The 14,986-nt window shown below is 37.5% G+C and overlaps 1 protein-coding gene across 4 annotated transcripts in view; it reads left to right on the top strand.

Moving 5' to 3' along the window:
• The first annotated feature begins 8,081 nt into the window (after nt 1–8,081).
• Nucleotides 8,082–14,986, top strand: part of LOC106883578 (GATOR complex protein Iml1) — a 137,056-nt gene continuing 130,151 nt past the window's right edge. For all 4 annotated transcript variants that reach the window (XM_089359606.1, XM_052971322.2, XM_052971325.2 and 1 more), the window contains exon 1: nt 8,082–8,406. In XM_089359606.1, coding sequence (XP_089215732.1) covers nt 8,346–8,406 — 61 coding nt within the window. In that variant the 5' untranslated portion in view covers nt 8,082–8,345. The remainder of the gene's footprint in view (nt 8,407–14,986) is intronic.

Here is a 14,986-nt window from a genome sequence, read left to right as displayed (position 1 = left end):
ATGATATTCCAAAACTTTCTGTTTGAGTTGGCAGAATTGTTATTGTGCTGGACTTAGATTGTAAAGAACTGGAAGAAATACCACCAAGTTCAAATCTTGTCGAAGGTAACTTTGCCTTTCATCTTTTTGGGGTCAATAAAATAAGTACCTAATGAGCACTGGTATCAATGTAATCAACTAGCACCTCCCCACTAAATTTCAGGCCTTGTAGAAAGTATAAATATATAAATATAAGTAGCATAGTTTATACAAATCATTGCGAAATGAAATCAGAATTGTGTTATTGTCATTTTCTAAACTACTTTTAAGTGTATGTGTGTGTGATAGCAAAAAATATATCAAACTGGTTTCGTTCCTATCGGTTATCTCCCATGTACTCCTGATTGGGTTTTGCCTTTTCTCCGCTTCCATTGCTGATAAAACAATTACCAAGTTCTAGAGCAGATATGAACAGCTGAAATCCTTTGACAGCAGTGGCCAAGTATGGTCTTAGTTCAACTAATTTATTTTTTAAAAAGGAATTTCTGAAGATGCCGAATAAAATTTTCAATGTAAGGGAAGTAACTCTTTAGTCGTGACTGCTTCAAGTCATTGGAGATGTATAATGGTTTCTAGTTTAGTTACAGGGTCACTAATTTTGAGGTGATGGGTTAGTTCATACCATCGCCCTTGGTACACGACTGTTACTTCATTTATCGATCTCCAAAAGGACGAAAGGTGAAGCTGATCTTGGCGGGATTCGAACTCAGAGCGTAAAGAACCGGAAGTAATACTGCAAAGCACATTTTCCTAAATGCTCTAATAATATTGTCAGCTCTCCACCTTAATGCTTTAGCATTTAAACAAGCCATATCCAACCCAAATTATCTTCCTGTTTTCTGTTCAAACTTGCTAGATCCTGTCCCTTGCACCTACCCTACTACGTCATTCTCAGAATAAACAATCACATCATTGAAATGTCAAAGCTACGAGATACGCCATGATTAATTCAAAACATTGTGAATAAATAAACATTACATTTGATAGATTAATCTGAATGCTAAATCTAAATCTGAATATTGGTGATATACAAATTTTGTACGTACAGTTCGCTTTACAATTTGATATCATACATTGTGGAAGTTGTAAAGATAATTTATGGACACCTTGTATGTCGTCATCATCATTTTACGTCAGTTTTCTATGCTGGTATGGGTTGGTTGGACGTTATTAGAGGGAGATAGAGAGTGGGGAAAAAAAGTCACTCACTCACCAGACAAGATAAGTTTCTAATAAAAATTATTAGTTTTACATGCTTGTTGAAGTGGGAAGAGTTAATTTTGACATTTCAGACAGGTGGAGTGTAAAGGAAAAAAACAAAATGACGAAAAAGGCAATCTACACAGAACTGCACACAGGTGATGTTTGCTTGTATAGTAACCACATTCCATCTACTAAATTCACTCACAAAGCTTTGTTCAACCTATGACTAAAGTAGATAACATTTACCCAAGGTGTGATGCTTCTATGTTCCTTTAAAGAACTGGAATGCCTAAGATTGTTTGAAATTACTTTTTTATAAAGTCAATTTTACAGTGATTTCATCTAATATGAATTTCTTAGGATTCTATATTGCTGTTTGAGTTAAAATAACTTTCGCAACTTGTAATTCTTTAAATACTTCAAATAACTTTCAAATTGTAATTCTATCAATCCTTTGCAATATCCTCTCTGCATTTCATAACCCATGTGTTACCATACTTTGCCATGTTTCCTTTCCCACGATTTCCTCAAACTTCTCCCTCTTTCTCTAAAATTCATAAACATTCTCACCTTGTCTTATAACTTATGTCTTTTTCACTCTTGTTATGCTTTCCCCAAGCGATGAAGTCTTTCAGGTCTCTCTCTTTCTCTGTCTCACTAGTGTTTTCTTACTGCTATTTCTTGAGGTGTAGCTGGCCATTGCTTGTTTGCGATGTGCCCACCCACTCCTACCCCCACCACCTATACTGGAAACCCCTACAGGGCACTGCCTCACTTCTGTACCAGAAGACCACCACCATCACCAATCATTGACACTACTGCATGCTCCAAAAGGGGGATGTGTTACCTAATAAATTAACAAACCATCTACCTCTTTCTCTCTATATATAATGGACTAACCAATAGCAGCTCATTTACTTACTTACCTAATTTAAACATTGTCCTATTTATATTTGCAGCTGTAACACTTATATTTACAATGCTTACACTACACTCCCCAACAATAGGGGCAACAATTTTAACATGTTTGAAAGATGGTAGTTTAAAGCAAGAACAACTGGTGTGACATGTCTGTTATTAAATGATCATTGAAACCTTCTTTAAGGTGCTGAATACCATCTTTCCTTCCTATGTTCCCTCCCATGTCCCTTTCCCAGTTTTCAGAGTTGGCATTGCCAATGTAGGCACATTGAAAGGTAGGTCTAGTGAGATCGTTGAGATGCTTGACTGGAGGCATGTTGATGTATGTTGCATTCAAGAGAGGTGGAGAGGAGCTTCAGCCAGGTTCCTCACAGGAAAGACACATATGTATAAAATCTTCTGGGAAGGTAACAATGATGGAATAGGTGGTGTGGGCATACTCCTTGCATAGAAATGGGTGGATAAGGTCATAGAGGTAGTCAGAGTATGCAATAGTACTTAAGCTGAGGCTAGTCTTGCGGAATAGTATAGTGACAATTATCTCTACCTATACCCAACAAGCAGGCCTACCAAATGAAAAGAAGGACCACTTTTATGATATACTTCTACAGGTTACCTCAAAGATGAATGACAATGATCTCATCTTTGTAGCTGGGGATATCAATGTGCATGTCAGATGGTAGCCTGGTATCTTCCATGGTGTACATGGGGGCCATGAAATTGGTTCCCAAAACAAAGAGGGAACAAGGCTACTGGAGTTCTGTGATGCAAATAACCTATAGCTCTGCAACACCAACTTTAGGAAGCCAGACAGCCACCTGATAACCTACCAGTCAGGTGACTGTGCAAGCCAGATTGATTACATTCTCACCAGACAGCAGGATGCATGGTTGCTCTTAAATGCAAAGACCCTCTCTGGTGAAGAATGTACCCACCAGCATAGACTAGTCATTAGTGACTTTAGATTCCAGGCCAGAAGGATGCCAAGAAGCAGATCAATCTGGAAAAGAAGGATTTGGAAGCTTAAGGACCCTTCATATGGTCAGAGATTTAGGGATATCCTAATTGAGAAATTTGATGAGAGGGAGGAGGAGCTACAGACTTGTGATATAGAGGGCAATGAGGGAATTCCTATGAGGCAGCTTGCTGAGGGCCACAGATCAAATCTGCAGCTGGTGCAAAGTCCCATCCAGACCTAGGGTAACATGGTGGTGGAACGATGCTGTAGACAGAGCCATTTGAACATAGAAACAGACCTGGAATAGTAGGGGGAGCAGGGAACTATATCAGATAGCCAGAAGGGAAGCAGAAAAGAAGAAGTTTGCCTGTGTTCAGCAACATGAGTGCCAATGAATTGAAGATCGCAAGACAGTGTGTGAGAAAATTGTAATATCATAGGAGAGAAATGTGTCCACATGGATGAAGGTGCACTTGCGTTTAATGATTCTGCAAAGAAAGAGGCTTGGAAATGCCATTATGAAAGACTATTGAACATGGAGAATGAATGGGAGGAGGAGAGTCTGCCAGTTGAGTGACCAGCTACCTGACTCAACAATACCTTGGTAATGAAGACAGGGAAAGCCCCCAGGAATCACTGTTGAGATCCTTAAAATATCTGGCAGTGTGGGTTATAGTCTAGTCACTTGTATTGCAAATCAGGTGGTTCACAAAGGAGTCATATCCAATGACTGGTGTAGCAGTACCATAGTCAACAGCTACAAAGGTAAAGGTGATGCCTTAGATAGAAATAATTATAGAGTTATCAAATTGTTGGATCAGGTGATGAAAGTTACAGAGAGAGAGTCATAGCCTGACTAATTAGGGAGAGAGTTAGTGTTGATGAGATGCAGTTTGGTTTTGTGCCAAGGAGAAGCACCACTGATGCTATATTTCTAGTAAGGCAGCTGCAGGAGAAATTCCTAGCCAAAGATAAACCCCCGCACTTGGCTTTTGTTGACTTGGTGAAAGCTTTTGACAGGGTCATCCAATTCTTTATCTAGTGGTCAATGTAGAAATTAGGTATAGCAAGTGTTGGTGAGATCTGTACAAGCCATGTACAGAGATGCTACCAGTAAAGTGAGAGTTGGCAACAAGTTGTGAAAAATTCAGGGTACAAGTAGGAGTTTATCAAGAATTGGTCCACAGTTCCCCCTTGTTCATCATAGTCCTCTAGGCAATAACAGAGGAATTTAAGACAGGCTGCCCCTGGGAGCTCCTCTATACTGACGACCTTATTCTTATAGCTGAATCACTAACAGAATTAGAGAAGTTCTAGGTATGGAAGCAAGGTCTAGAATCAAAGGGCCTTTGAGTTAACCTAGCAAAAAGTAAAGTCTTAGTAAGTAGGAAGACAGATAAATCACAAATTCCATCAGGAAGATGGCCCTGCTCAATCTGTAGAAAAAGCATAAGTAGAAACTCCATAAGATGCACCCGGTGTAAGCTTTGGACACATAAAAAGTGCAGCAATATTAGAAGGTTAACGGGGAAAATCACTTTTGTGTGTGGAAGGTGCACAGAGTACAGTAAACACCAAAAATGCACAGAAAATAGACTCCATCAACTACCAGAGCAGTAGGCTAGAGGTAGTAGATAGCTTCCATTATCTAGGTGACCAAATTAGTAGTGGAAGTGGACGCTCCGAGAGTGTAGCTGTGAGAATAAGATTAGGATGGGCAAAGTTCAGAGAGCTCCTACCTCTACTGACAATGAAGGGCCTCTCTCTCAGAGTGAAAGACAGATTGTATGATGCCTATGTGCGAACAGCTTTGCTACATGGCAGTGGAACATGGGCTGTGGCAACTGAGGAATTGCATAGGCTTGAAAGAAATGAAGCCAGTATGCTTCACTGGATGTGCAATATCAGTGTGCATGTTTGACAGAGTGTAAGCATCTTGAAAGAAAAGTTAGGCATAAGATGTGGTGTGCAAGAAAGACAACTGTGCTGGTATGGTCATGTGATGCATATGGATGACGACAGCTGTGTAAAGAAGTACTGGTTTCTAATTGTGGAGGGAACCTGTAGTAGTGGTAGACCCAGGAAGACATGGGAAGAGGTGGTGAAGCATGATCTTCAAACTGTGGGCATCATGGAGGCAATGACTGGTGACTGAGACCTTTGACAATGTGCTGTGCATGAGGAGACCCATCAAGCAACGAGAAATCATAGTTGTGGCTGATACTGGTGTCATGTTACTGGCACCTGTACTGGTGGCACATAAAATGCACCTTTCAAGCATTAGGCCTCATGAAGGTAGAGTGGCTGAGCTCCTTTCAAGACCAAGACCTTTGGCATTATGCCGTGCTTGAGAAGAAGACCCATCATGCTCAGCAAACTGCAGTTATGGCAGATACTGGTGTCATGCAAATGGCACCCATGCCAGTGGCATGTAAAAGCACCTATTACACTTTCAGAGTGGTTGGCATTAAAATGGGCATCCAGCTGTAGAAACCATGTCAAATCACACTGGAGTCTGGTGTAACCTTCCACCTTACCTGCCCTGGTCAAACCATCCAACCCATACCAGCATGCACAACGGACGTTAAATTATGCTGATGATGATTCCAAGCACTCCAGGCAGTTTTCTCTTTACCAAATGGAACAGATCTTGCTTGATGAAATGAAGAAATATATAGTGAATATTACATATAATATTCACATTCAATGCTTGAAAATCAACAGTGTAAAAATTATTTTCATTCCTTCTTGGTACATATTACTATTTAGTGATATCATGTAACTGGTTCTCCATCTGCAAACAGAGAGGAACTGGAATAGGTGAGCCACTGATTCAAGAATGTGGTTTATTGTGTGCTTCATTAGCAGACCTTTCATGAAAGGAAGAGGCTGTTTATTCACATGTATTGAATGTAGTTGAATTCGAGAGTGTCAAAAGTTGTAATTGTCATCTTAGATGATTGATTTCATGGCCAGAGAGTAAGGCAAAGTTGCTAGAATTTGCGGGGGATGTTGGCATTTGGGCTAATTAATGATTGGATGTGTATGTTGTTGTAACTTTCAGAAAATTCTTTATCAAGCTTTCTTAGCAACCAACTGGTTTTGGGTTCAGTCCCATTGCATAGCATCTTGGGCAAGTGTCTTCTACTATAACCCTGGGCTGACCAATACTTTGGCAGATGGAAACTGTGTGGAAGCCTGCCTTGTATATTATATATACACACACACATATGAGTGTTTGACTGTCTTCCCCCACCACTGCTTGACAACCAGTGTTGGTTTGTTTACATCCCCATAACTTACCAGTTTGGCAAAAGAAATTGATAGAATAAGTACTAGATTTAAAAGTAGATATTTTGGTTGATTTGTTTGACTAAACCCTTCAAGGCAGTGCCCCAGTATGGTTGCAGTCCAATGGTTGAAACAAATAAAGAATAAAAGATTATGCAATGCTTTCTTCTTTGTATTAATTCCATGGATCAATATCCTAACAATTCTAATACTTTTATTATTTGCTATGTGCATTTGTACTGTAACTGGAACAAGTTTATATTTCCTGAATACTAAGCAATCTGTTATCTTTATTTCATCACAACACTAATGTAACTTTAACATCTTGTGTCAGCCACTGACTGCATTTTGGTTGTATACTAATGGAGAATTCCAAAACTGTGGCAATCCTTGGAAATAATAGGAATATTAATAAATATCATACAGTTTATTGCTTATGTGATAATCTAACAATATTTCATGTTGATTGTATAGTTGTGTTTGCTTTCTTGATGTATTCATGCATCAAATACAGCACTTTCATTGCCATCTGTGAGAACTCTTTTACTTTTGAGTCTGTCCTTTATGTAGCACATTGTCAAATTCTTCATCACATTTGCAGTAATTGCATTGCTTGTCATAAGGTAGACAAAACCTTGAGTATTAATAGTCATGCATTTGTACTATGCTCTTTCTGTCCACAATATGATCATATTTTAATTTTAGAGTAATTCAAGTGTTTCATGCTAACTGCAGTTAGTTTTCTCTAATTACTGCTAGCAATTTCAATAGATTGAATCAGATACTCATAAAAACTGCTTTGTCTTAATGAATTGAAAAATTTCATATTATTCCCTATGGTGAAATAGTTGTTGGCTTAGTGCTTTCTTAGCAACCAACAGTTGTTGGCTTAGAAGCAAAAATTGGCTTAGTGAACTTAACATCGCAGGCATATTGCTTTGCGAATTTAAAGATTCCTAACTCAGACCAACATTGTGTTTTCTTCCTGGACAGTTTAAGTTTTTATAGTGAAATCGATCTCAGTCTTATTAAGCAACCACCTGCTGACCAAGTTGAATCCTTTTGGAAAATTTCATGGCAGCATTCTAGCAGCTGTGATACTTTGTCTTGGCCTTTGATTTTGATGTCCATTACATTGTCCGGCCACATGAAAACTCGAAGGCTAATAATATACACTTGTTCCTGCAATATATATATTAATTCGTTTTACGGTTTCTGTTGTAACACTAATGCTTAAAATCCGAGAGGATAATGTCAGATGCAGTTAGGACCGCTGTTACACCGTTGCAATAAAGATTAGTTGCGACGTAAGTTATAATCAAGAATTGGGTTATCATCAAAAGGCATATTTTAATTATGATTGTTTTCCTTCCGGAAGTAGACAAATTGTTGTTAACAAATGGCGGTCAAATGATGAATCGGTTAACTTTAGTGATCATGAATGAAAATGAGATCCTTTATCAAAATGTATTTATTCAATGAACAATTGACAATGATCAGCAATTTATAAAGAATATAACATTTCAGTAACATATAGCTATAATGTTCTTTAAACACAACCATATATCTTTACGAGAAAAATAAAGCCGTTACTATTAATGTAATTGCCGAAAAAAGTCTTAATAGTACAGTCAGTGGGCTTAAATTATCAAGGTTACGTTTTTCCTTTGACACCGTATGAAACCGAAGGAAGGAGAGGAAAAAGAAAACAAACAAGGAAAAGAAAAGGCGATGCGTCATGTTCGTGTGATATAGTTTTAGGAATTATTTCAGGTAGATCGTCGATCTACCAATTCTTTGATCCACACAGGATCAAGATCATTAACTTAGAACAGAGAATCTGTTCTAGCGAGGATTTGTTTTTTCTTGTGCGCTGTAATTGCTGACACCTACTCATGGAGTTATCAATAAGAAAACAGAAAGTTGTCACAGAATGATACAAGCGACCAAAAAAATGCGGATGAAACTTTATGTACACGAAAGGAATTTTAAAGGTTAGTTAAAGATGAAAAAGGAATTTCATGCACTCAAAAATTTAATCTTTTATTGTTAATTATTTTCGTGATTCACAAAGTTAATATTTCTCTGTTTAGTTTAAGAATGGTTATCTTGAAAACATCTCACCTCATCCGAACGAACTTGTTAGATCTCGTTTATGTTCGATGATTAGAGTTGTCTAAAGTTCACTTATCACTTCATCACCTTAATTTATAGACATAAATAAATCCTTGTTTTTCACATCATTAGATTACATATGTGAGGTTTTGCAGTATATTGTTGCAGAATCGTTATTTTGTTGATAGTTAAAATGGTTTCACTTGTTTTTAAATTCAAGACTGAGTCATTCCAAAAAAAAGGCACACACACACATACACACACGCATAAAACAAAATCAACTCATTTCGCAAACATGGATTGTACTAGATGTTTATGTTTGAAATTTGGTATCAGTATTAAGGTTCCTGATAATAAACGTTGTCAGAGCAGTTTTTGCAATAATTAATTATTAATTAAATAGCCTTATTTTTTCTTTTTTGGTAAAACTGAAGAATAAATAAACAACCTGTTTGCTCAACAGTCCATAAACGATTCGCAGATTCATACAACGATATAAACAATTTTATACACGCACGCAATTTTTACATACATCTAGTCTACACACACACATATATATACATGTATACATACATACACTCCATTTTCTCATATGTAAATCTTTACATGACTATGTGTATAAATATGTGTACCTATACTTATATACGTATGTATAATATGCATACTGATGTATGTATATTATATGTCTAATTTCACGTTAATATTTATAAATTAGAGAAAGCGTATAACACACGCTTTCTTTCGTTTATAAATCTTTACCTGAAGATATACTTTTTCATTACACACACACACATACATATATTTATGTGTATATAACTCATGCTAGGATTCACAAATGAAAGCCTCTGAGTGTGTGTGTATGTATGTATGTATGTATGTATATATGTATACATACACACGCCACATACTTATATATGCTTTTCATTTGTAAACCGTAACATGTATACATACATACACATACATGTATATATATATATATATATATATATATATATATATATATATATATATATATATGTACGTATCTCTAATTGACTATATTTATATCGTTCTGAGAACGATATAAACAATTCTATGTTGTCAGTAAAAAATAATAGAAACGTCGTAAAATGTTTATACTCCTCCATCATTAAAATCGTGTTCGTTTCATCTATTGCAATACGCAATATCATCGTAAGATATTAGAATAGGATATAAATCGTGTTTAAATATGTAAAGTAAGGTTACAAATCTGTATATTATTTAAAAAAAAGCCAAGTGTTTTACTGAGGGCAGCCATTAGCAAAGTTCCCCCAGATCAACATCGAATATGATGATTTAGATGCAAGGTTAGCACATTATTGCAATAAGGTTTCACCGATATATTTTTATCATATCCTAATCAGAATAATAATTATCTACACACACACACACACATTTGTACGTATGTATGTGTACACACATATTTACGTATATACACTTGCGCATGTATTTATTCGTATTTATATATATTTATATATGCATTAATACATATATAATACGTACAGGCACACACATATTACATGCACACACTCATATATATATATATATATATATATATATATATATATATATATATATATATATATATATACACACATTAAACTAATACACTTGTTTGTTGTTTATACACCTGTCTTCGTCTTGCTTTTTTTTGTAAATTCCAACTATATATATATATATATATATATATATATATATATATATATATATATATATATAAGCAATGTTAATTCTCTAAATGAAGTATTAACAGTAACTGCACGATAAAGTGTAGTATATTGCCACTTAAGTGTGGCTGACCCCTAGGGGTGGATGTTACTGTTGCTTTTAGCCCCAGGAGGACATCTCCTCCAGCTGGCTTATCGACACACGACTGTGTCCTGTTTGCCACACACACACACACACACACATATATATATATATTTATAGATTATATACATGCAGACACACATATATATATATATGTCATCATCATCGACATTTAACGTCCGTTTTCCATGCTGGCATGGGTTGGACAGTACATCAGGAGTGATGGGCCAGAGGACTGTACCAAGCCCTAATGACTGCAAGTAACTCTCAAGGTATGACCCCTCAACTGAGTGGGGTGGGTTATTGAGGGAGGTGGCCTTATACTAGGTGACAAAAGGGTAAAGTATGATAGAGGTACAGGAACAGGTGTCTTGCTGTATAGGAGATATGTGGTCCCAGTTAGCAAAAGAGAAAAGATAGCAGTGAAGAGGTGTAGGCATATCCTATAGTTACTGGAAGATGATATATGAGAAAAGTAGCCCAGAAGGTTGGACCAGGTGAATGTGTAGGTAAGTTCATGAGAGTGTGGAAGTAGTATGGCAGATGGATAGAGATGAATGCAGTAAATGGTGCACACAAGTGGTGTAATCACAAGCAAATACATGTTTTTTTTTGGGGGGGGGGGCTGTAGTGGTGGAGGTGGAGGAAATAGGAATGGGTCATAGTTATAATAGATAGCAGCACAGATGACGTGAAGTGTGTGGTGGGTGGGGTGCAAGAAAGATGCACAGTTCCAGGGACAAAGTCTGAGGTACGTAGGGGTGGAAATAGTGGGTGACAAACAGAGATAGCAGGGCTGCTTTTGAGAGAATGAGAAGATGTAGGGACGAGAAGGGGAGGTGAAAGGAGTGTTCAGTGGAAATTAAGGTGGTAAGGGATGATACTGACAGCGCAAGAGACATAAGAAGTGGTTCCAGGGAGGGTGAGTGGTAGCACAAAAGTGGGGGTTGAAATATATGCACTTCTGTTCTCATGTAATTACAGCAGCTGAGTGGACAGTGCCTTAGAGTGATTGAGGGATAGGTATTAGGAAGATGAGTTGTGGGGAAGAGGCTCATCGGGGAGATTTAGTGCAGGAGCATAGACATAAATGATATGCATTTAGAGCCTCATTTTCCCTGAGATGGACAGGTTGTCTTGAGCATAGCAAATCATCTATCATATTGGTCTACATCTCCTCTGTGAGGTTCAACATCTGGAGGTCATTCTTCACTACTTTGTCTCCATGTCTGGTAAATTCACTATCATCAATTCACTGCTAGGAATGTTCACTGATTGCACGTTTTGATCTCCATTACTTTCATTTTTTCAATAAAATAGTTTTTATTATTAAAAGCTTTTTTTATTTTAAATAGTTTAATGCTTAGATATTATGGATATATTTTCTTGGTAAACTTTCCTTATGGTGAATGGATGGCAGTGAACTCTCCTGTGATGAATTGATGGTGGTGAGCTTACCTGTAATTCTTTGTCCCACATCCTCCTGGGTCTCCCTCTTCCACAGGTTCTGGCCATATTTTGTGATTAGCAATGCTTTGTGCAGTCCTCCACTGCTACTTAGGTCATTTAGGTTACAGAAACAATCTACTACCTGTAAGAACTCTCCTGGGAGTTCAAGGAAATTTATTTTTGGTGTGTTCTTATTGTATATTGCTCTTGCATATCTGCAATGTGCAGCCTACTTTCTTTATTAACTTTCCTGTGATTCCATCGTAAAGTGTCCACGATTTGCACTGAGTACACTGCATGGAATTTTTACCAATAGCTTTTCTACAGGGCTATTTTCCTGAAAGGATTAATGGTTTGTTTTTCTGCTTACTAGAACTTTGGTTTATACTAGGTTTGCTTTAAGGTCCTTTGATTCCAGGTTTTGTGTCAATACCTGTAATTTTTTTTCTAATTCTACTATAGAGTCAGCTATATGAACAAGATCATCAGCATAGAGGAATTTCCACTAAATTTGTTACTGTATTCACTGCTTACTCTCACCTTGTATATGGCTTGGATGGCTCTCACCAGCCATTTGTCTACCATAACTTCTACAATGACCACCAGATGACAGAGCAAGGGATCCTGTCAAAGCTTTCTACATGTTAATGAATGCCAAGTACAGTAGTTTAATTTTGGCTCCTTCTCCTCAGTTAACTTCCTAGAATGATAGCATAAGTAGTGCTTCACCTGAGCACAAAACCAAACTATATCTCATCTAGGCTGGCTCTCTTCATAATTAGTTGAGTTATAATAACCCTTTCTATAACTTTCATAACTGGTCCAGCAATTTGGTACCTATATAATTACTTCTCTCTAAGACATCTCATTTACCCTTGTAACAGTTAACTATAATGTTGCTACACCAGTCATTAGATATACCTTTTTGATCTAGCTGATTAACTAAATGGGTGGCTAATCCATATTCCACTCCCCCTGATATTTTAAGCATCTCAGCAGTAATTCCTGATGGAGCAGGGGCCTTCCCTGTCTCCATATCCCTAATTGCTTTATCTATTATACTGTTGTCAACTATAATGACTACTTCTGCTCTTCTTCCTCATGCACTGTTTTGCAATCCAAAACACGTCATGCCTTTGGTCATCACACTCTTGAATATTGGCAAACTTCTTTCTTTATGCTTTGCCCCCTTGCTAGATAGACTTGTTGTCTAGCTTCTCTTCTAACTATTTTTATTTTCTCTGCTATTGCTGTTGTAGTCCTTCCTTGCACATCTTTTTGCTTCCAATCTTTACATGCTTAAAAAGCACCCACTACTCCCTTGGAGTGGTTGGCATTAGGAAGGGCATCCAGCTGTAGAAACATTGCCAGATCAGATTAGAGCCTGGTGTAGCTGCTGGCTCTCCAGACCTCAGTCAAACTGTCCAACCCATGCCAGCATAGAAAATGGACATTAAACGATGATGATGATGATGATTTTGCTAAAGCTTTCGCTAAAGTTGATTATGGAATAACGTCACAAACTATAGTTCTATATTTAAGAGATGAGGAATTATGTACATTTACATTTGATGGATATTTGTCCTCATCTTGTTTGTTGTTAACACAATGTTTCGGCTGATATACCCTCCAGCCTTCATCAGGTGTCTTGGGGAAATTTCGCACCTGGGTTCTCATTCCTAAGGTATTTTTCGATGTTGTTGTTATTATTATTCAGGTCACTGCTTGGAATTGAACTCGGAATCTTGGGGTTAGTAGCCCACACTCTTAACCACTACACCATATGAATAATAATAATAATAATAATAGCAACAACAACATTGAAAAATACCTTAGGAATGAGAACCCAGGTTCGAAATTTCTCCAAGACACCTGATGAAAGCTGGAGGGTATATCAGCTGAAACATGTTAACAACAAACAAGATGAGGACAAATATCCGTCAATTTTAAATAATGTAAATAATGTCACAAACTGTTTGACCTCAGCATAGTTGGAAAACTAGGGCAGTGGCTGCATGACTTATTAAAAAGTAGGAATCAGACAGTTGCAGCTAATGCTGCTCTTTCTGAGGAGGCATCAGTTCTTAGCATTCTCCCTCAGGGAACTGTACTGAGACCACTACTGTTTGTAGTATTTCTTTAAGATGTGTTCTCACTCATACAGTTGGTCTTTCTAGCTATGCTGACACTACAGAAGTATCATACTCAGTTAAAAGCCCTAATGGTAATATAGCAGCTGATACAAGTGGGTTGAAGAAAACAGCATGCAGAGCTGAAAAATTTCCAATGCTATCAACCTACAAACAGATTGCAATTAGAGTATATAGGACTAGGGTATATTGCCACCCTAGTGTTATAGTCAGTGTATATTTTGGAAATTGATATCAGTAATGATGCATCGTTCTGAGTATATATTACTCAGATGACAACAATGTACAGGTGTTTGGTTGGTCGGATTCTAGGATAATGGCTAAGCTCTCAATAACTACCTTGAGCATCTGGTTATTACAATGGTTTTCTCGAAAGGCTTTGGGCAGCTACTGAGATGTTCTAAAGAACTTCTTTAGATCAAAGTGGACAGGTTGATGTCTTGCACTTATTCTGGATGCAAAGATTGGCAGGACATAGCAGGGCGTCATAGACACTTTGGACCCAGAACTGGATATGATAGAAATCTGCTTGCATATTTGACTATGTAACCTTGTGTTGCCACATGATCTCCCACCTTGTCCATACACACCATTGTCTGAATCTCACTATTCTGGTCACTTGCTCTTCCTTCTGTGGGCTTTGCTAATCAGGGGCTATGGGAAGTACCCTAATTCTTTTCTGCCAACTTCCTTTGCCTTAGGTATGGCTCTGCCACTTGTACTACTTTCTCTGCCTTCCATTTCCTCCTAGTTTTCACCTTGATTCTAGTTAAATGACACTTTTTGGTCCTTGGAGTCCCTGTACCATAAGACTTCTATTGCTTGTGTTATCTTAAACTCTCTAGTGAGGCCATGGAATAGGAGCTACAAGACATCACTGGTGCTGAGGCTGTGGGGAAACCCCAGCTATGTGTGCTGAAAGCCAGTAATCTTTCTTGTTGGGGATTTTGTTATTGCTAATGGAGCCAAGTAAACCAGTATATGCCATAAGACTTGGAGGCAAGATAGGATGTTGATACATTCAGAACTT

The sequence above is a fragment of the Octopus bimaculoides genome, chromosome 1 (assembly GCF_046866305.1).
Source record: "Octopus bimaculoides isolate indiv1 chromosome 1, ASM4686630v1, whole genome shotgun sequence".
NCBI lineage: Eukaryota > Metazoa > Mollusca > Cephalopoda > Octopoda > Octopodidae > Octopus > Octopus bimaculoides.
Note: the sequence above shows the minus strand (reverse complement) of the source record. Positions and strands in the feature narration are given on the sequence as shown.